The 23416-nt window shown below is 43.3% G+C and overlaps 1 protein-coding gene across 1 annotated transcript; it reads right to left on the bottom strand.

Moving 5' to 3' along the window:
- Positions 1 to 3537: 3537 nt before the first annotated feature.
- On the bottom strand, positions 3538 to 5391 carry LOC308290962 (P2Y purinoceptor 13-like; the record flags this gene model as incomplete). Its single annotated transcript, XM_080732877.1, has 3 exons — positions 3538 to 3972; positions 4723 to 5112; positions 5209 to 5391. 3 exons carry the CDS (start codon positions 5389 to 5391, stop codon positions 3538 to 3540), a joined length of 1008 nt encoding a protein of 335 aa, XP_080589003.1.
- Positions 5392 to 23416: the final 18025 nt, after the last annotated feature.

The raw sequence follows: 23416 nt of genomic DNA, 5'->3' as shown, positions 1-23416 counted from the left end.
AGGACAGTCACACCATATGAGTTTTGCCATGTTTGGTTGAAGATTCTGAAGAAATGAGGAATGAAATGTTTTAATCTTGAGTAAGTTCACATAAAGCTTAAGGTCCTGCACAATATTCAGAAGGTTTTTGACAAATATATTTTTTATTTATACATGTTTGACACCGAGGACAGCAAAAACGTTACGTCACGTCACCCACCCTTACCCTAGCAACCAACTGTTTATCATAGCAACCATGTTTTTTTACCCTAGCAACCAACTGTTTACCATAGCAACCAGATACGCAGAGCAGGGATCTCCATATATGGGCATAAACAGGTGACATCACACTGATGTCAGATACTCAGAGCAGGGATTTTTCCATAATATATGGGCATAAAAGGGATTCTGTTAGGGATCTCCATATATGGGCATAAAAGGGATTCTGTTAGGGATCTCCATATATGGGCATACAAGGGATTCTGTTAGGGATCTCCATATATGGGCATAAAAGGGATTCTGTTAGGGATCTCCATATATGGGCATAAAAGGGATTCTGTTAGGGATCTCCATATATGGGCATAAAAGGGATTCTGTTAGGGATCTCCATATATGGGCATACAAGGGATTCTGTTAGGGATCTCCATATATGGGCATAAAAGGGATTCTGTTAGGGATCTCCATATATGGGCATAAAAGGGATTCTGTTAGGGATCTCCATATATGGCCATAAAAGGGATTCTGTTAGGGATCTCCATATATGGGCATGAAAGGGATTCTGTTAGGGATCTCCATATATGGGCATAAAAGGGATTCTGTTAGCTGTTAGTGATCTCCATATATGGGCATAAAAGGGATGCTGTTAGGGATCTCCATATATGGGCATAAAAGGGATTCTGTTAGGGATCTCCATATATGGGCATGAAAGGGATTCTGTTAGGGATCTCCATATATGGGCATAATAGGGATTGTATCCCAGATGATGCCCTGTTAGGAGATCCACACTAACAGAATCCATATATGGTCCTACCGACAGCTGCTATAAGCCAACCCTGGCGATAAGGTCTGAGTCGAAGAAATGCTTCTTTCCTGGCAAGAATTGCCCCTTTATACTGTAGGGCTCGTTTGTGTATTGTATGACATCACACCACATCATCGGCTGAGGACTGTGTGATGTCATCATATCTCCATATATGGAGACATAAGTTGCTCATGCCCAAATATGGGCTGGTGAGGTCAGACTTAGTGTGATGCGTAGGTTATCTCCATATATGGAGATTCAACTTCAATGAGTAACCATGGCAAACTGTCAACTGCCCGTATGTCTTGATAATTGGTAAAACAAACTTTTGGCCTATTTGTGGAGATAAGCGACCAACGGTCGCTTATCTCCCGATTAGGGAGTCTTACTGGTGTTAATGTGATCGGGACTCGTGCCTAAGTGATGGAATGTACTGGAATGTGGACAGTAGTGCTATTGACTATGCAAACGTGAGTACATCATTTGTTTAGCTAACTGTTAGCCTGGTGTTGACTCTACGTCAGCACGTATGGCGCTGGTGTGACGTGAGGACGTCGGCACGTGTGCCACGTGATCAGTCCTAACCAATTGGACTGCTTTGGGTCGTCGATCGGTAGAATGCACCGCTCTGTAGAATGCACCGCTCTGTCAGTTCTAGAATGTAATATAGGATGTAAATAGAACTTGCAAATCGAACAAAAACTGATTTTAGAAGAAGCAGAAAATAGTCATACTCTTTACTGGAGGACAGTATCAAATTTAGAAACCAGAGAGACAATCTACTGTAGACCCAGTATAGCAAATGTATACACTGTTAGTTAAACTATTGATTAATAGATTAAGCCCAAAGAGTGACTTAACACATGAAAGAGTTTGACTTAACACATGAAATGCCTACTACAGTATATGATTGGGACCTAGGAAATTCATACATTTTGGTTGTGATGTGCATGTGACAGATGTGCTGGAATGTCCTCAAACCAGATTTCAGAGCCACATGTCTCAGCAATTATCTCGCAAATGTTAAAAACATGGTGTGAGAGATTACACTTAATTGCATTCCAATTAAGCACCTGTGGGGAGCATCATATCTTTCCTTAAGGAAGACAAGCTAAGAACATTCTCTAAGGTGAGCATCTACTTGGCAGCCATATCAGCCTGACATTTTGGCTTGGAATGCGCTTCATGAGATTGAGTGAGGTGCCGCCAACTGGTTTCCAGATGAATGGGATCTATTGGTGCTGGATGGACTCTCACAGCTTACGAGAGAAAATGGAGATGAAGGGATTGTCTCTTAAAACAGCACTGTTCATGGCCTTGGCTACAGCCAAGCATCATATGTTAGTGATCTGCAGGCCCTCTCGGTGAACCCAGAGTGCATGAGTTATTGCACAAACATAATATGCTTCCATAGAATAGTATAAGAGCATGGTGTTGAAGCAAATAACTATCAGTCTTTAGATAGAAACCAGTGAATGAGAAGATAAGTTTAAGTTCCTGTCACACACTGTGACCCACATGTCCATTTTGTCTTGTGTGAGGGTCGGTTGAGTGTGGCTTTCAGATTTCTGCGGAACATCTTGCACAATAATATGTACAGTAGACATCTCTAGATCAGGACTATACTCAACCTAAAGGAGTAGTTCACCCGCAAAATGACCTTTTTCTATTGATTACTCATGCCATGGAGACTTGAGTTCAATAATATTTTTTGTTTTTTTGGCACATTCCTAAGACAACATTTTAATTAAAATAAAATAAAATAAAATTTACCCTGACGGTCTCCCCATCCAGTGCCATGCATTTGGGTCCTCATCCAGGGCCATGCATTGATCACATTTTTGTCTTAGGAATGCGACAAAAAAAAATCATTGAACCTATTGTCCATGGCGTGAGTAATCAATAGAAATTTCATTTTGGGGGCGAACTACTTCTTTAAGATGGCTCAGGGGCCACTCAGCAAAATACCATAAGTCCAAGGACCGCAGGATAAAACGGTCAGTCCTATTTTGGACAACATTTATTTTTTAATATGCTACATGACTCGTCTAAAAAATAAGGAAACTAATCGTAAAAAGACGCATTTCCTTTTATAAGGCCAAACATCATTGGACAGAAATATTGTCATCATCATGGAATGATTAACGTTGTTAACTGTTGTTCCAATAAATCAGAGGACAATTATTAGAGGAGAGTAAGTAAGTAAATACTCAGCTGAAATTGAGCCTTATCACACTCTCTTGTCACTACAGTATATTTGCAATTTAGGCATTTAGCAGGAATATATCTACAATCCTATTCAAAACAATCAAAATAACATTTTGGAAACAAACCTAACTTGTTCCTATTGTTGCAAATGATTTGTCCACACTGAAAGTAGAAAGATTATTCTTTTTATTGGTATGACCATGACGGGCTGCAGAGACATGCCGCATGGGAAATGGCCGCGGGTTGAGTACACTTCGGGTTGAGTACACTTCTCTAGATAGAAACCAGGCTTTCCACTGTAATGAAAGCCTGGTGAATGTGAAGTTAAGTTAAACAGCCTTTCCTGTCACACACTGTGACACAGTGACACACATGTCCATTTTGACTTTTGTGAGTGTCTTGCGGCTGAGTGTGGCTGTCAGATGTCTCCGGAACTTCTTGCACAAGAATATGTGGATGAGGGGATCCAGACACACGTTCATGGTCGACAGCCATATGGTGGTCTCATAGGCGATGTTGGCGGTGTTCAGTGCTCTGCATTGGTTTGCTGTGTTCGGGGTTTGGTTCAATATGAAGGGCAAAGTGGCAAAGTGGAAGGGGGCAAAGCAGATGAAAAACACTGCTACCACAATGAAGACCTTTGCTTTGGTTCTGCGACTGGTCACTTCAGAGCTGCTCCTGGAGGCTTTGTATGACTCGTACACCTTACTGCTGATGAAGGTGTAGCAGAACAGCATCAGAACCAGTGTACTCCAGAACACCACCTGCACACAATACATCAATAGAAAGAACAACAAAGACACCATGAGTCCGTTCCTCCGTCTGTCTGTCACGTCACACTTTTGGCCCTACTCTTATCTCCGGCGCCGTTGCCCCTATCCATGCCAAACTTTGCACATACACTCCTTGGCTGGCAAACCACAACCTCCGCCCCTGATTTCTCACATGGCCCTCATCTAGTGCCACCATGAGGTTGCTTTTTGCAGACAACATACATGCGACTTGACCGTCGCTTATCTCCCGATTAGGGAGTCTTACTGGTAAATACCAGTAAGACTCCCTAATCGGGAGATAAGCAACCGTCATGTTGCATGTACAGGTATACACATGCAAAAAGCAAACACATGGTGGCGCTAGAAGAGGGGCATGTGAGATATCAGGGGCAGAGGTTGTGGTTTGCCAGCCAAGGTGTGTGTGCAAAATTTGGCATGGATAGAGGCAACGGTTGCCGGAGATAAGAGTAGGGCCAAAAGTGTGATGTGATGTGATGTGATGTGATGTGATGTGATGTGATGTGATGTGATGTGAATGTGATGTGATGTGACGTGATGTGATGGACAGAAGGACAGACGGAGGGACAGAGGGACTGACTGACAGACAGCCGGTGGAGGTTTTCATAGTAACTGTGACCTGACGGTCACAACTACATTGGGTTGGTTATGACTAACATGGAATACAGTATATCACAAGAGTTACATTTAGACAGTTACAGTGTAAAGTTAACCATGTATTACCTGAAACCCGTAGTGGGCTGCCTCATACAATTGCAGACCAACCCCACTCCACAGGTCTATGCACTCCAGCTTTCCTCCAGAGAGCTGTGGTGGCTTGTCAGCCAGGATGACGATGGGCAGCGCTGAAAAGAACATCACCACCCAGACAGTTGCACTCAGCACCTGACCAACCCGGACCTTCTGCACAGCATATTTGCCAAATGGCCAGACTATCTTCAGGTAGCGGTCCAGACTGATGAGGCCCAGAAAAAGTATGCTGACATACATGGAGAGGTGGAACAGAGAGTTTGAGTATCGACAGTAGAAGACTCGCTGGCGCAAGGAGCCTACACCTGGATACTTCAGTACCTTGACAGGGATGGTCAGAGTCATGAGCATGTCAGCCACCACCTACGGTATGGGTGAAGGATCATATTATTAATCACTTTGTTTTTCTATATGTTTGCACTGACAAATTACATTTCCAACACACATCCATTTACTCACCACATTCTTTAGATAGACCATAAATGTGGAGGTAGCGGGGATCTTGTAAAAGATCCATGCAGCCATACTGTTCAGTACCAGTGCCACTAGAAAGAGGACACTATATAAACAGGGGAAGACCACCGCTGTCACACTGGTATCTAGAACACACTCCATGGAGTTATTGGATGTTGTGGTGTTCATCTTCACAACCTTGAAACAAAATGAATTTACAGCGAGAGAGACAAAACACTGAAAATGCATGATGGAAGGACATGTATTTCTTGCAAAGATAAAGAGTTACTAACTTGGAGGCTGACTCATCTAATAAGTTTTAGTTCTGTAGTAACTGGTACTAATGAGAGGCCGACTACGCCACCTCCCGCTTGTGGAGGGGGTAGGAGGAACCCTTAAACAGAATGTTCAACACTGTGAAATGTGACCAACTTCCCCTAAACAGGAAGAATTTAACTGAGACACTTTATGGAAAAATAGGACATACTCTATTACACAATAGCTTCCCTCTCCTCTGGCTAGGGAAGGGAGGGTCAGCCGTGCACATGGTACTATCAAATTAATATTGGGGGAGAGAGAGGGAAACAGGCCTGGCACCAAACAACTCATGCAATATAATGTATTCAATACAAAAAACATGCAGTGTCAGGGATTAGAATACACACCAATAAAACCAAAAGGTCCCACAGTGCAGTCCCAAGAGAGAAAGGAAGCTGTGTTGGGCGGACCCGGCTTTGAACACTACACTATAATACAAAGAGGAGAGAAAACCCATCAAAACAAGTCACTATGAATACAACCTAAAAGTCTATGCCACTATACGTCAAATGTGAAACTCAAATAAACAGCAACAAATAAAAAAGGGTCAAATAATAGTGTCTTTTCCTCTAAGGAAACAGACAAAACACATTAGTTGCCAGGGCCAAAGAAAAGTCACACCCAGTGAGCGATGCTATTTCTGAATTAATTTCATTAGGCATCCTGCGAAGCTTATGGCCAATGTGACCCTGACCGTATAGACACCAATTGACCAATCACAGCCCTGACAGACACAGGACAAACAGACAAAGCCAGATGTAGGAGCGGTTAGCACTGCAAAAAAATATAAAAAGAACAAACTGCATTAACCTACTTTGCTTTGCAGTGAATGAATACACAACTCCTGCAGCACAATGTAAGCACAAGGACGGGAGACAATTCCAGCACCACAGCTGAAGAACAAAATGCATTAAAATACACAAAGACCCGTACAACGCATAGAATGAATACTGTTTTACCTGGTCTGTTTTTCCAGGTCTCTAGACACAGCACAGCAGTTCATTGGAGGTCACTTCATTGTAAATTGAAATAAATAATTAAACAAACAAACAAATACATGAATACATTTGAATAAGAGAATACAACAATGTTGACACAAAAGTGCTATAAGCATGATAAGCATCCATGTGCTAAAAAAAAATCAAACCTCGGTTCGAAGTGGAGCGGTGAATCTGAGCAGCTATACCGTGTGTGTGTGTGTGTGTGTGTGTGTGTGTGTGTGTGTGTGTGTGTGTGCGTGTGCGTGTGCTGCAGAACAGCGCCCCTCCTTTAACTTGTGTGTTGTGTGTGGCCACTCAAGGTATTGCCAGGCTACAGACACGGCCAGCCAGCCAGCCACATACATACATACATACCCACGGACATACCTGTCTATTGGGAGCGCTTTCACCGCTCCAAAAATAATAGCCTAACTAACCAACAAAGCCAGCAGTAGCATTGGCTGCAACAAACTAAAGGTTAGCCTTTATACACATGTATGGTTATTCTGTGCTACACAAGGTTGAGCTTTGACCTACCATGAGTTCCCCTTCACCCTGCATGAGAGGAGAAACACCATCATCTGTAGCAGAGTCAGAATGTCTCTCTACAGGTAGGAACTAGACTTTTATATCTTCCTGTATATGACTAGGTCAGGTGTAGTAGGTGCACCATTCACCTGGATTCCCAGTTTCATGAATATGCATTGACACTTTCTAAATGTAGGATGGCCTATTTTAACATAAATACTTGCATGCAGCAATGAAACAACCCTTTAAAAATATTTTACATAACAGTTACATTTTAATAACAAATAGACCAGTGGTTCTCAAACAGGTTCCAGGTGGTCCCAAGCTAAATGATGGAGAGTTGGTAACCAAATGGACCCTTAGATCTTTAACTCTTGAGAGTGTAATAAGATGGTTTTATTTTAAGCTCTTATTGTTAAATTATTGTTAAACATCTGCATTACTTAATTTACGAGAAGTCTACACTAATGTACCAAATGGTAGGGTACCATATCAATACAGCATGGAATTGTGGACAAAATCCTTCCTAATCCTCTCAATCAAAGACCCTTTGATTCTAACCTTCAGTCTCATATATACTGGGGTATTGAAAAGGTTAACAGACCTCCCCATGGTGGGGACCATAATCGGCTCCTGCTTCAACGTGAGGCCTTCTATATATACTCACTTAACACTATGGCCCCTCACGGCCTCAATGAGGAATTTGATATCAAACCATTCTTAGGGTAGTTTTTTTTGCTTTGTTTTTAATACTTTTTTTGTCATGTTTTGTCATGTCATGAAACGACCAGCAGTAGATTTAGTTCGTTTCATGTCACGGGGGACTGCAAAGAAGTAGCTGACATGTTCAGTCCACAGATATGGCCAGAGGGTGTTTTTGTGCGGCGTTACTATGAGCCCCGTGCTCACAGAGCCTCTCCTAGTGGGGAGTAAGGAGCTGACAGCTGATGCACGCAGAGAATAATGCCGATCTATAATGCTGGTGACATCATATAACTGTCGAGGACTGCGCCTAGGTAACAGGATGGGGGACAGAGCCCGACGTATCGAGGTTGATAACCTGTTGAAAACATGTGATGTCTTATGTCTGCAGGAGACATTCCTCTCCAGACAGGATCCGGGGGGGTTAAACTCTGTGCATGAAAACTTTCACGGCACGGGGGAGTCTACAACTGATCTCTCTCATGGCATTGTGAGAGGGAGAATTCGGGGGGGGGCGTGGCCATCTTGTGACACATAAAGCTTGACTCCGTAATCAGTGTTATGCAAGGCCCAGCGTTGCTTTTTGGCAACGTTTTTTAAATCATTTATTCAAAAATGTTATAATTAGTTTTCCTGTTCTTTTTTCACATTAACACCACCATTAAATCCTATCGTTTAGTATTACAATGCCATTGGCCACGATATTTGGATATAAATACCCCCCACAGAGACTGACATTCACACCTCCCAGAGAAGTTCAGCGTCTGGACGAACAAAATCTCGCTTTTTAACTGAAGCTATTCCTCACTAAAACATAAGTAAAATGCCTGTAATATTCTTTTTCGTGATCATTAGAATGTCTAGAACATGTACATGTGTTATTATTGTAAAAATATCCCCAAAATGCAAATTAGAGCATGATTTATGATTTATGATTTATGGCTATAAAACCTTACAAAAACATTATTAATGTTTTAACATTACATTTTCCTGTGATTAGGACTCCTACAACACCATCTGATTTTTTTGAATTTTTTTGGGCCAGTAGAAATAAATTCGGGCCTTGCAGGGTTTTAAAGTAGACTGGTGTATTGGTGTCCAGATAAAAATGAATAGCAGGGAGTTTGTTATTCTGAACATGTATACACCGTATGAGTCTAGACAAAATGATGATGAATATGTGAATAGACTTGCATTTATTAGCTCCTTTATTTCTGATCACCAGTGTGCATGCATCTATGTTATGGGGGACATGAATGCCGACATTTCTGATAAGGATTCCTACTTTGCAAAGCATTTTGGTTAGGTTTTGTAATGATAATAATCTTGTTTTATCCAGTCAAGAGCTTCTACCTGCTGTCAGTTATACATATTATAGTGAAGCTCACAGTACAACTAGCTGGTTGGACCATGTTTTATTATTTGTCTGGTCATACCCTTGCTGTGTGTAATAGTTGTAAATATTTGGGGCACATTATGAATGACAAGATGGAAGATGATCCTGACAAGACAGAGACGTATGTTGTATAGAGTGTGCCAAATGAAGTTCTAAGAGCGGCCATTTCTTGGGTAAACACAGCCTTACACAGGAGTTCTGATTGGAGTAAAGCATTAGTTCTATGCAATCAAACAATTGAAACACCTGTGTTTTTACCCAAGAAATGGCCGCTAAGAACTACAATGACGTTGGCGCTGGCACACACTATATGCAGGCTAACATGTTGGTCAGGAAATTCTACTACTGCTCAGATGAGGTCAAGGTGAAACTGTTTAGAGCCTACTGTACTCCTTATATACAGCTCCATTATGGGTGAACTATAAAAAAGAGTTTGCGCAAACTTAAAGTTGCTTATAATGATGCACCCAGGATCCTCCTGAAGAGGCCTAGGGGTGGCAGTGCTAGCCAGCTGTTTTGTGACTCAGGTCTCACCACCTTCCAGGCTCTCCTTAGAAACCTGATGTTTAGCTTTAAAAGTCGACTTGATGGGTCTCATAATGAGGTGATTAACATGTTGATAAATCCGAAGTATAGCTCTGTAAGATATAGCTCTCATATGTGGACACATTGGTATGAGTGTCTTCTATAGATTGTTTTTATTCGTTTTTGTTTTTTTTATTATTCATTTTAAATGAATTTATATTCTATTTTTATTGTCTGTACGTCTATCTTTGGCTTCGGCTGTAAATAAAGTTTGATTGATATATTGCTTTATGCTGTACCTTTATTATTCGATGGTGCCATTATGTAGACTTTGAGTCATAGGCTACAACACAATGTTTTTGTTTTGTTTTGGAGTTTATTTATTTTATTACTCTGCATTACATAGATTATGTCCTCTTTGTAACCCCCTTAGTCCCTGAGACTACTTGATATTTATATTAACCTACATAGGCTTGTCACTGTTTACTGCAGCCTGTTACCTTGGGTATGAGTGTGGGGCGCGGTTACGTTTTGATTTCCAACATTGTGAACAGCTGAGTGCATTGCCGATTACCTCTTGTTGTGTGTGTATTTAACATTCACATTTCCTGCTTGTCGCCATGCCTGACGAAGATAATCGAGTAGTCTATATTTTCAACCCTTTTCATATCAAGGTCCATTATTTATTCATTTAAGGGGGTTCCACACTACGCGCGGTCACCGCCTCCTAGCAATTCATTTTCAATGGGAGGCGGGCGGCTATTTTGGCCGCGCAGCGAAGTTTTGGGGCGGCGAGGCGAGCGGGCGCGGTCCCCTGAAATCCCCCGCGAGCGTGCTCGTTTGTGCATGCGTACGCAGCATTTGAGCCATGGATCACCGTTTGATGACATTTAGCCTCTTCCCAAAGCGTCTTATATTTTGTTGTCGTTGGATAAGATATTGTCCACAATTCCATGCTGTATTGATGTTGGTACCATAGAAGAGATAAAACTAATGTGATCTAACTCATGATTGCACAACTACAGGGATGTGCTCTGTGGATTTGTATTAGGCTATAGCCTACTGTACTGAATAAAGTATGAACTATTTGTGTTTTATACAACAGAAGTATATATAATATTGTTTATACGTTTTTACACAGTAATATTATAAAAATTTAATAACCATGAACATTTTTATCCAACATTAACCAATGAGAAGTTCCTGTATTACAGTAAACCTTTATTAAATTGTAATGATATAAAAAAATAAACAAACGTTATTTTATAAATTCAACAGTGTAACGCTGTTGTCATAGGAATGAGTCCATCTAAACAGTCAACTTTACATGAATGAACAAACATTATAATTTCCATGAGCTTTAGAAAACACACAATGTTCTTGGAACGGTTCCATGTTCCTGTTGGACCGTACCAATCATATAGCATAGAAAGGTAGACACCTCCTTCGGCTCTGGGGCATATGCTGGCGGAAATCGGCGACCGGTCGTTTCCAGTCGTTTCCGGTCATTTCCGGTTGTTTCCCACTTCCACGTGCGTCACAGAAACCGGAAGTTGGTAGGCCAATCAGAGGCAAGTGGGCGTGGATCTTTTCGTACGCATCCTCCAAGAACATCTGCGCTGCGCAACATCGGAACAAGCTCTGTAGAATTGAATTGATAAGTCCCGGAAAAGACGCACTGTGATTGGCCAGTATCACTTTGACTGGCAGCGTGGTCTCCGGCACTCCCGGACATCCTGCATCCAGTTGTTGCACGTCGCTCCAATGAACTGCAGCGGCGGATGAGGCATCTAGCTTTTTATATCTGTGGTACCAATGTCCATAGCTGAATTCCAATCCGAAGGGTTTGCACTTTGAAGTGCGCATTTGAAGGGCTATGACGTCACTGGTCACAGATCTACAAGCTCACAATGCGTCGCAACGCAACGCATTGTGAGCTTGTAGATTGCTATTTGGCGCGGCCCAGTGACGTCATAGCCCTTCAAATGCGCACTTCAAAGTGCGAACCCTTCGGATTGGAATTCAGCTATAGTTCCTATAGAGCATCGCAGCGGAAGTGCCACCATAATGGACTGTACCAACTGTTCATGTTCCTATAGGCTCATAATGGACTGTACCAACTGTTCATGTTCCTATAGGCTCATAATGGACTGTACCATTATGTTCATGTTCCTATAGGCTCATAATGGACTTTACCAATGTTCATGTTCCTATAGGCTCATAATGGACTGTACCAATGTTCATGTTCCTATAGGCTCATAATGGACTGTGCCATTATGTTCATGTTCCTATAGGCTCACAATGGACAGTACCATAAAGTCAAGGTTCCTCTCATGGACTGTATCAACTGTTCATGTTCCTATTGGCTCAACCAATGGACCGTACCAACTTTCAGTTTAAGTTCAAAACATAAGATGTTCATCCAACAAAAGAGATAAGTAACAAAATACAAATAAAACAATATATACAGTACATACAAACTAGAGCTGCTTGACTGATATTATACGCCAAGAGCTTTTATAGCATCTCATAAAAACCTTCCATCTATATGCACACTAAAGTTGATCCTACAAAAGCGAATATGAAAATGTATAGAAAATAATCACACCACAATACAACTGCTCTACATAAAAATGGACATTAAAATGATGATGAAGCCTCATTGCTATATATTGCAACGAGGCATATAATTGTTGCGACCGAAGGTCTCATATACTCTGAAGAACCGTGTCGCTTGAGTGTCCTTCCGTACCCCTGTGATGTCAGTGTGATGTCAGCGAGTTGTGACATCACTTCCTGGACGGGGCGGCTACACGAAATGTGGATAACACTATATATGGAGATAGTCCAGTCCATCATGTCATATGGGACTACCGTCATAGACAGTAGCCAAAAGAGAAGGATACACAAGACTAAGAAAGACAAAAAAAGGAGGAGGAGGATAAAGATACCAAAAGGAGAGAGAAGAAAGGGTGGATGAGGTACAATGTGTCTCAGAAAAGAAAAGGAGGTGGCAACGGGGGCGGCTAGATAAAGTTATTAGGCCTGGATCCGACTTTAAGTCGACGCACAGGATTCCAGAAGTGTAGCGCTTATTCGCTCTTGTATCAAACTGGTACTCGAAACGTTCTTAGAATTTAATATATATTTTCTAAAGTAAATATGGGGGTGGCTGTGAAAAAAAGAGAAGAATAAAAAAGAAAAAAAGGAGGAGGAGGATAAAGATACCAAAAGGAGAGAGAAGAAATGGTGGATGAGGTACAATGTGCGGTATCCTCCTTGTCAAGCTCGACGTTGGTCATTTGGACCTATACATGGAGAAATGGAGCGAACCTGTTTGGCCTAAACATGGAGATGTGGTACAGAATGACTCATATATGGGCATAAAAAGTATGTCATGTGACATCACTTCCTGTACAGACAGTCAGACAGACAGCTATTGACTCCGGCCTAACAATGGCTACTGTCTATGACGTTAGTCCCATATGACATGATGGACTGGACTATCTCCATATATAGTGTTCTCCACATCTCCATGTTTAGGCCCTATCGCTCACACCCTAGGTGGGGTAGGCGATAGGGCCTTTCTGTGTGGAGTTTGCATGTTCTCCCTGTGTCTCCTAGGGTTGATACCCTCACAAAAACATGAACAAACTCCCCCCAGAATGATAACAACTAGAATCGTCAGAGAAACGCTGTGGTTGGCCAGATAGTCAAGAATTGGCGCGACCTCACCCTTTAGGGCGAGGTCGCATGTCACCCTGAGGTCGCATTCCACCCTCAGGTGTCTTACTAGTAGACTATAGTCTCGTGTTGCCAAACTATATCACTGCATGAATATGAGTCTGGTACTTTTATATGGAAGGTTTTTTTTCCAAGGGGCGGGTAAAAAGAAATAGCTGTGTACACAGATGGTTAGACCAGACAAATCCTGGGCCCTGATTGGTCACCCAGCTTTTCGGGGTGAGGAAATGGATTCACAGGGCGGCAGTGGCTCAGGGGTAGAGTTGCCGTCTTAGAACACAGAGGGTTCCTGAAGAGTTCCCAGTTTGGTCCCGGGCTCCCCCAAAGTTGAAAAGCGTTGAAGAGTCCTTGAGGCCATCATTGCAATGAATACAGTATATCCGGTGCTGTAAGTACTGGGAGCTGATGGTATGTGTTGTTGTGAGTACTGGGAGCTGATGGTAGGTGTTCCCTGCTGGAGCGACTCCAGGACCTCCTTAGAGATCCACCTCAGTGTGCAGGTGATATTCTGGAAGTACAGTAGGTGTCAACTGAGGTGAACCAAGCTGGACTGAGGCGTCACTCTGTCCAGCTTCAGCACCTCCTTAGAGATCCACCTCGTACATGTGGTGTCGTGTTCTCTCCACTGGGTCCAGGTTCAGAGACTACTTGGACGTCTATCTCTTCATACTGGTGGTAATCTGGCTCTTCACTGAGTCCAGGTTCAGAAACTACTTGGACATCTATCTCTTCATACTGGTGGTAATCTGGCTCTTCACTGGGTCTGGCAGCTTCGGCATCAGAACGGGCGACGTTATTATAAACTAGCTCGACGTTCTCCCTTCCGACATTATAATAAACCGCTTCTACGTTTTCCTCTTCTTCATTCTGCCATCTGGTGGCCTGGAGAAACACAGCGGCAGAGACCAAATGTATTTCTTACTGGATAAGATGTAGCTCTCTTCGATACAAACAGTGTAGCTGCTTCCTCTACATTACAGTATTTCATTAGATAAAGATGTAATAATTAATGTGGTTGCCCGAGCAATCAGTACAACTTTATTCTTTATAGAGTAAAGGTGGTTGCACACTGCACTGCATGTTTTCGTTGCGTTTTGGAAATCCGAAAGCCGTAGGCCAGGGAGAGAGAGAGGAAAGAGAGAGAGAGCAAGGGACTCAGTGCGACAGCTGCGAAAATCGGAAAAAATCAACCCTGGTCCGAAAATAAATACGAAACGGGCGGCAGTGTGCAAACGTGATTGACATAACGTGAGGTTGATTTTTTTATTCACGCACTCCGAAATTCACTCCGATATTCGGCCCGAAAAACGCAGCAGTGTGCAAAGACCTTTACCCAAAAAGTTTGCCGGCATACACTCGAGTCATTATGTCAAAAAGACTGGCTTCATCGGGAATCGCGTGCTTGCGTTTTGATATTGAGATATCATTTATTAGTGAAAACATTTTCCCCATTGACTTATATACTGTAGGAAAATGTAAAAACGGCAACCACACTTGCAATTTCTCAGAGTTGCATCTTTCTAGTTATAATTAGATAAAGATGTATAGTAATTATAATTACCCTCCAGAGACGATAGACCACACAGGTCAGCAGAATCAACAGCAGCAGCAGCAGCAACACTGTGATGTTAGCGGTCAGATGAGAGGCTGGGAGAGAAATATGTTGGATAAGAACATCATCAGTAATCATATGGATCAGCTTTAAATTAAACTTTAATTCATTATTAAGTTTGACTGAGTGTGCTATTGCAACTTGAAAGGTCAATTTCATTCAGGTTACCTTTGACAGTGATAAAGACGACCTCGCTCTCAGAAGAGAAGTTCTGAGAATATATATTGACGTGATAAACACAGCTGTAGTTCCCTTGGTGGGTGTGGTTTGCTGCAGGAAACAGGAAGTGGGCAAACAGGAGGTTGTCAGAGTGATTGACAGCTGGCTGGGTGTCGTTGTGTGTTGTGTTGAAACTGCTGTCGTTCTCTTGCAGGATGTGGTCTGCTGTAGTAAACAGGACGTTGTCAGAGTGATTGATAGCTGGCTGGATGTGGTTGTATGTTTCGTTGAAACTGCTATCATTCCCTTGGTGGGTGTAATTTGCTTCAGGAAACAGGAATTTCTCAGAGTTATTGACAGTTGTCAGGGTGTGGGTGGGTGTTGTGTTGGATTCGCTGCCGTTCTCTTGGTGGGTGGGGTTCGCTAATGTAAACAGGAAGTTGACAGAGTGATTGACAGGTGGCTGGGTGTATGTGTGTGTTGTGTTGTTTCCAGTGAAGGTGAGGTGGAAGGTGCCTCCTGGGTACTGTTGCTGGATGGAACAGCTGATGGTAAACTTGGAACCCTCCAACACCGGCAGCCCCTGCTGCTGGCCCCCAGAAACCGGCTTTATGGAGCGGAAGAGGCTGATGTTTGGTCTAAACAGTGGATCTGTAAAAAGACAAAGGTTATTGGCTGAAGCATCAGATATCAAAATGTAACAGATGATGTTAGAGATAGCAAACATATTGATAAGAATGATATAGAAACATATTTGGTCATTAACCCTTTCAGTGCCCAGAATCACCACTAGAGGGCGCCCAATGGCCATAGAATCCACCATAGACATACGCTGTATATGCACAAGCCGTGCGCAGCCATGACGCGCCTGAACACTTTCCTTTGTGCATGAACAGGAACAGGATAAAGTTAGCTTGAAGTTAGCTATTGGCTACCAAGCATTTTAGCATTTTAGAAGCCCTCCTGCTAGGAGGGGAAAAGGCATAGCACCTACATAAACACACTGTGCTGTCACAGTGGAGGAGGTAGGAGGTGCACCTCAGTGGTGCAACACAGCGCAGTGTCACAGCGGAGCTAACAACACTGCAGAGCTCAAGACCCTGATGCAGAATCGTAGGGATTGCAGGGCAGCGATCCAGGAGTCTTGAGTTAGAGTTTGCGCACTAATATCACACCAGCGTCCAAATAAAGTTAAACAATCTTCTTTCTTTTTGGAAATGTTATAAATTGCCATGTGGTTGCTAGATTAATCGGCTAAAGGTTGTGAGGTCAAGATTAGGATTTAATTTAGGCTTAGGTTTAGCTTTGTGAGGTTAGAGTTAGGCATAGTTGCGAAACAGTTGAACACAAGGAAGAAAAAGTAAGAACTGTCAATCACAGCGACAACTGCACAATCACAGCCGGTCCTCGCTGAACCTCAGCTCAGAAAAATATCTCTTGTCCAGTAAGGATACACTGTGTTCAGGTGACGGACTGAAAATGACACAAACTAAATATTTCCACAAATATAGACTTAAAAAGGTAATTCAGGCTACCTATGACATCGAGAGAGAGGAGCTCACTCTCAGAGGAGAAGCTTTGATTAGAATCATTGATGTGATAAACACAACTGTAGTTCCCTTGGTGGGTGTGGTCTGCCACAGGAAACAGGAAGTTGGCAGCGTGATTGACAGCCAGCTGGATGAAGGTGTGTGTTGTGTTGTAACTGCTGTTGTTTTCTTGGTGGGAGTGGTTTGCCTCAGTAAACTGGACGTTGTCAGAGTCATTGGCAGATGGAAGGGTGGGGTTCTGCGTTGTGTCTGAACTGTTCTGATCCTCTTCATGGGTGTAGTCTGCTTCAGATGAGTTATAATCAGAGGGCTGGGTGTAGCTCAGGGTTGTGTTGAAACTGCTGTCGTCCCCATGATGGGTGATGTCTGCTTCAGGTAACAGGATGTCGTCAGGTAGAGTGACATCTGGCTGGGTGTGTTTGGGTCCAGTGAAGGTGAGGTGGAAGGAACCTCCTGGGTACTGTGGCTGGATGGAGCAGCTGACCGTGAAACTGGAACCCTTGAACACCTTCTGCTCCTGTTGCTGATCCTCAGAAAGCCCGTTCATGGAGGGGAAGATGATGATGTTTGGCTTAAACAGTGCATCTGTAACAAGACAAAGATAATTTTCTGAAATAGCAATCATGTAGCTGCATTTTACTATTTCTGCCACCAAAAGGTGGAACGCCTCACCAAAAGCCATTAAAGATCTCGACTTTGTAACCAAACTCAAAACTAACCTAAAAGAAGGGCTGACCATGTGTTTTTCTTCAATAGTCATCCACAGACGCACGTTTGACGTAAGCTTTCCAAGGGTTTTCCCATGGGGTTTATAACTACACAAGCCATTTTGGTGCCTGACTCACAACTGGCTGTCTATGACTGTTGGATCTCCACTGGGTGAGTGTCTGTCTGTGAGTGAGTGCAGACTCAGAGTGCATCGCGGACTGCGCTGCGGCCCCGCCCCCAGATGAAATGGATCGGCTTGGCTCTTCTTTTCTCTTTTCTCTCTCATTTTTTGGTGCCCTTTGGCAGCGTGATGCCTGACGCAGAGCGCGTCACACGCGTCATAGTAGCGGCGGCGCTGTACACATGACATGACGTAATGGGATATCAGAATTTGACACCATGGGGAAACACTTGGAAAACTTGGAAAAGTTCTTCAGGAACAGTATTTTCTGGTACCTTAAGTGAGCACCGCCCACGTCCTTCCTGACTGAATACATTACATTTCACTAAATGCAACAGACAGACAGACAGACAGACAGACAGACAGACAGACAGAGTGTGTTTCATTCAGGTTACCTGTGACAGTGACAGAGAGCACCTCACTCTCAGAGGAGAGGTTATGATTAGAAACATTGATGTGATAAACACAGCTGTAGTTCCCCTGGTGGGTGTGGTTTGCTTCAGGAAACAGGAAGTCAGCAGAGTGATTGACAGCGGTCAGGGTGTAGGTGTGTGTTGTGTTGGGTCCAGTGAAGGTGAGGTGGAAGGAGCCTCCAGGGTACTGTGGCTGCATGTAGCAGCTGATGGTGAAGTTGGAACCCTCCATCACCTCCTGGTCTACAGAAGTTCCGTTTGTGGTGGAGGAGAATATTGTGATGTTTGGATTCAGCAGATCTGTAGAAATACAGATGTGATTGGTCCGGGTCCATTAGGCCTACGGCAGGGTTTAATTTACACATAGTCCTGGTCCATTGGTGTTTAATTTACACCTCATAGTCCGGTCCTATTAGAGTGTAATTAACACTCATTATCCAGGTCTATTAGGGCTACAGCAGTGTGTGTTTTAGACCCCCTGGTTGTAATATTGAGGCAGAGTTCTGCTTTGATCCACAATTAGAAACCGATTTGGTCGTGAACAGACAGTGTATAATGACGGTAGCCTCGCATAGCCAGACCAATCTGCCATTGCAAAGAAGAATTGCCCTTGGCAGATTATGTATGGCCCCACTCAGTTATTCAAATGTTTCACGGCTCACAAGTCGTGAGGAACCAACCAGGGCCCAGTGTGCAAAAGTAGGGCGGGCTTTAGGTCATGAGAGACCAACCAGGGCCTAGTATGCAAATGTTGGGTGGGCGTATTACCTTTGCGCTACTCTAATTGGTTGTAGCTTATTTTTTTTTAACCGCCCCTTGGGGAAAACATAACACTGACACCAACCAGGGCCCAGTATGCAAATGTAGGGCGGTGTATCACTGTTTCGCTATCTTTTTGTATCGCCCCAGTCTGTTTGAATCTTTTTGTAACCGCCCCTTGGAAAAGCAAATACCACTGAGAAGAACCAGACTATTATCCACCCAATGATTGTCTGGTTATGCAAGGCTACAGCGACACCTGAACAATTGTGTCTGATTCTAAACTGAGGAAATCCTTCACAACACTGACTTAATGAACACTGACTGGACATAAAAACAGACCTGAGACCAGCTGTCCGGTGAGGACACACTGTGCTGTATTTTCATTATTTTACCAGCTCTTGTGCCTCAACTTAAAGGCCTGTCAATACTGTCTCCGATCACCAAACTTTTTTTTTTGTTCCGACTTTCCCACTTTCCAGCACAAATTTGGGGTCATGCTTTTCAGAAGATGCGAGTGACGCCATTTTATAGTTGAACCGGACCTTTCCAACGAACAGGTCGGTGGTCGGAGACAATATGGACTGGCCTTTAAGTTAAGGCATAAGAAATGGTACATAAGACAATCGAAATAGAGCCCACTGTGATCAGGTTAAGACACTGTCTTTCCTCACTGAAAATGTCACAATATTATTTTCACTAAATGTTTAAACAGATAGACAGTGCATTTCATCCCAATTTACCTGTTACAGTAACAGAGAGCACCTCACTCTCAGAGGAGAGGTTATGATTAGAAACATTGATGTGATAAACACAGCTGTAGTTCCCCTGGTGGGTGTGGTTTGCTTCATGAAACAGGAAGTCAGCAGAGTGATTGACAGCTGTCAGGGTGTAGGTGTGTGTTGTGTTGGGTCCAGTGAAGGTGAGGTGGAAGGAGCCTCCAGGGTACTGTGGCTGGATGGAGCAGCTGATGGTGAAGTTGGAACCCTCCATCACCCCCAGCCCCTGCTGGGCCCCCTGGGCCTCAGAAACCCCATTGATGGAGGTGGAGAGGCTGATGTTTGGCTGAAAGAGGGGATCTGTAACAAGACATGACAGACACAACTGATGGACACTTCAAATGTGTGTGTGTGTGTGTGTGTGTGTGTGTGTGTGTGTGTGCGTGTGTGCGTGTGTGCGTGTGTGCGTGTGTGTGTGTGTGTGTGTGTGTGTGTGTGTGTGATACCTGGAGGACCAGTGGTCAGTGGAGGTTCAGTTGTGTCTGGAACTACAAGACAACAAAGTGTTAAATCAACTCTACAAGAAACTACACTAGAGAAAAGACAAACCATTCAATGCTTTGAGGCTGAACCGATTTTTGTCTGAGCAATTAACCCACATGAAACAATATCTGAGTTGTCATACCAGGAGGGACACTAGGACCAGTGGCCAGTGGAGGCTCCTCTCTCTCTCTCTCTGAGTCTGTCTGTGGTGAAGGTTGAGCTCTTTGGGAAACACCTACAAAATAAAGTGTCATGTCACATTTTGCTCTCACACTTACTCTGGCATACCTTTGCGTAGCAACGTGATTTCAACTTTAAAACGCTCACGCGACTTGGCACTTTGTCCCACCAATGGGGACGAGCTGTAATTGTTGAAGCCCCGCCCCCTCTGTCTACTAAACCTGCAGCAGATGTGACACTTTGCTGTCACACTTTGCTCACACACTTACTCACCTTTGCCTAGCTACGTGATTTCAATGTTAAAACGCTTGGGACTTTTTCCTGCCAATAGGGACGAGCTGTAAATGTTGAAGCCCCGCCCCCTGGGTCTGCCTATTGGCTGGGCTTTAAAACGTCTTAACTCCAGTTCTTAGCATGGTAGGCCTACCGTCTCAAAACTTGGTGACGACCAATAGAGACGAGCTGTAATTGTTGCAGCCATTCCGCTCGGGCGTAATTAGCCAGTAGCTATGCCCCTCCCAAAAAGCTTTTGTCCAATGCTAGCTTAGAATAACTTCCTGCTTGCCAAGGTTTGCCTTGGCAACAGCCTTGGCAAGCTGCCGGTTGCTAAGCTAGCAATGGACAAAAGCTTTTAGGGGAGGGGCATAGCTACTGGCTAATTGTAGTTAGTTTTTAGTTTGTGTAGAGCATTCATATAATGCTCACTTAGTAGTGTTGGTGCCTCGGCAGCCACCGTACTTGTTATTGGTTACTGCGCATGTGCAAGCCGGTTCCTGTATGTTGATCCAATGTTATGCTATGCTAGAGTGGACTACACCAGTACGTTAATAAGAGCTGTACCAGTTGGCTATAATAAACTGAGTTTGATTGTACACACTGTATGGTCATTCTACAGTTTGAGTGGCCGATTTTACAAAAACAAAAATCTGGACTCCAGCTCCCGAGGCGGACGCTCTCACCATATTTACCCGTTTGCCCTTGGAGTCCTATATGTAAAGTAATGAGGGCCTTTCGTCTAGAGAAAGAATCAACATACAACATGGCAGAATGTTTGTCAAGAAGTATAGAACCATTCAATGTGTGGTCAATTCACTGATCAAGACAAAACCACAGACTATCCCTCTAACTAAAGGAACATATTTGTTCATAATGGATCCAGACATTATGCTAGTGTAACGCCCAGGGTTCGTACCCGGGTCTCCTGCATGGAAGTCAGACCAAAGGGATATCCCTGTAAACCAGGGAGATGCTATGAGTTCTGAGACCATCAGGCTGAGGCACTCTGCTACACTCACTCACCTTTGACCTCCTCCCACGGGGAAACCCGATCCGGCTCATGGCACCATTAGTAGGGCAGGAGAGAGGGGTCTACCAGCACCCCAATGACATGTTTTCGAAACCTGTTTGTTTTGGACCGTTATGATGTCTAGTTATGATTTCTGCTTGTTGCCGTCGCCAACTAATACCCCATGGGGTTCATTTTTAACCTTTTCTCACAACTATTCCCGATCTGAACCATACAATGGTCATAACAGAAAATGCCATAACGCTTGATGTAAACAACCTACAGAGACAAATGAACACACTTTTCTATATGATTTTGACCCAGGGAATTCATTAAAGTGGTTATTTTTAACATGTATGCACATCTTGACCCTATTTCAGGACAGAAACGGTGAAAAATAACCCAAAAATGTTCAAAACACGTCTATACTTCTCTTTGTACAGATAAATTAAGGTGTATTCTTTTGATACCACAGGTTTTTTAGGACCCTTATGATGTCTAGTTATGATTTCTGCTTGTTGCCGTGGTCAACTAATGTCCCATGGGGTTCATTTTTAACCTTTTCTCACATATCCCCAATTAGTGTGGGGATTTAGGGGAGCAAATGCTAATTTCGTGCAATTTTGACTTAAAGCGCGAAATTTTGCACAGATGTAGCCCAGGGCTTGCTCTAATGATTTAGCTAGGGCGCCCGAGTCTGCGACCTTCGGGGTCGCCACAGCGGTCAAATCAAGTTGGGCTTCCATTGACTTTCTATACAGGAGGAAAATACCCAGAAAAAGATTTTTTTTCTGGGTATTTAAGGAGGATCTGAGGGGTCTAACTAGGGGTTTGTCATGATGCTGAATCCATTGCAGGCATTTGTTTTGCACAAAAAACATTCTGTGGGCTAGAAATGGCCTCAGAAAACAATACACGTATGGGTGAGTATTCATGTTAGTCGGAGGCCTTAGGGTTTTTTTTTCTTGTGCTAATCAGTCTAAAAGTTCAACATTTTGCACAGATGTAGCTCAGGGCATGTTCTAATGATTTAGCTAGGGCGCCCGAGTCTGCGACCTTCGGGGTCGCCACAGCACCCACACAACTCTGAAAAGTGATGACTCATCACTTTTCATCACTAAAGTCGATGGGAGCCCAACTTGATTTGGCCGCTGTGGCAACCCCGAATGTCGCAGACTCGGGCGCCCTAGTTAAATCATTAGAGCATGCCCTGAGCTACATCTGTGCAAAATCTTGAACTTTTAGACTGATTAGCACGAGAAAAAAAAACCCTAAGGCCTCCGACTAACATGAATACTCACCCATACGTGTATTGTTTTCTAAGGCCATTTCTAGCCCACTGAATGTTTTTTGTGCAAAACAAATGCCTGCAATGGATTCAGCATCATGACAAACCCCTAGTTAGACCCCTCAGATCCTCCTTAAATACCCAGAAAAAAAATCTTTTTCTGGGTATTTTCCTCCTGTATAGAAAGTCAATGGAAGCCCAACTTGATTTGACCGCTGTGGAGACCCCGAAGGTCGCAGACTCGGGCGCCCTAGCTAAATCATTAGAGCAAGCCCTGGGCTACATCTGTGCAAAATTTCGCGCTTTAAGTCAAAATTGCACAAATTTAGCATTTGCTCCCCTAAATCCCCACACTAATTGGGGATATGTGAGAAAAGGTTAAAAATTAACCCCATGGGACATTAGTTGACCACGGCAACAAGCAGAAATCATAACTAGACATCATAAGGGTCCTAAAAAACCTGTGGTATCAAAAGAATACACCTTAATTCATCTGTACAAAGAGAAGTATAGACGTGTTTTGAACATTTTTGGGTTATTCTTCGCCGTTTCTGTCCTGAAATAGGGTCAAGATGTGCTTAAATGTAAAAAATAACCACTTTAATGAATTCCCTGGGTCAAAAT

Source organism: Nannobrachium achirus (genome assembly GCF_963921795.1).
Source record: "Nannobrachium achirus genome assembly, chromosome: 9".
NCBI lineage: Eukaryota > Metazoa > Chordata > Actinopteri > Myctophiformes > Myctophidae > Nannobrachium > Nannobrachium achirus.
The sequence above is the reverse complement of the archived record's forward strand: the minus strand, read 5'-3'. Positions and strand labels throughout refer to the sequence as shown.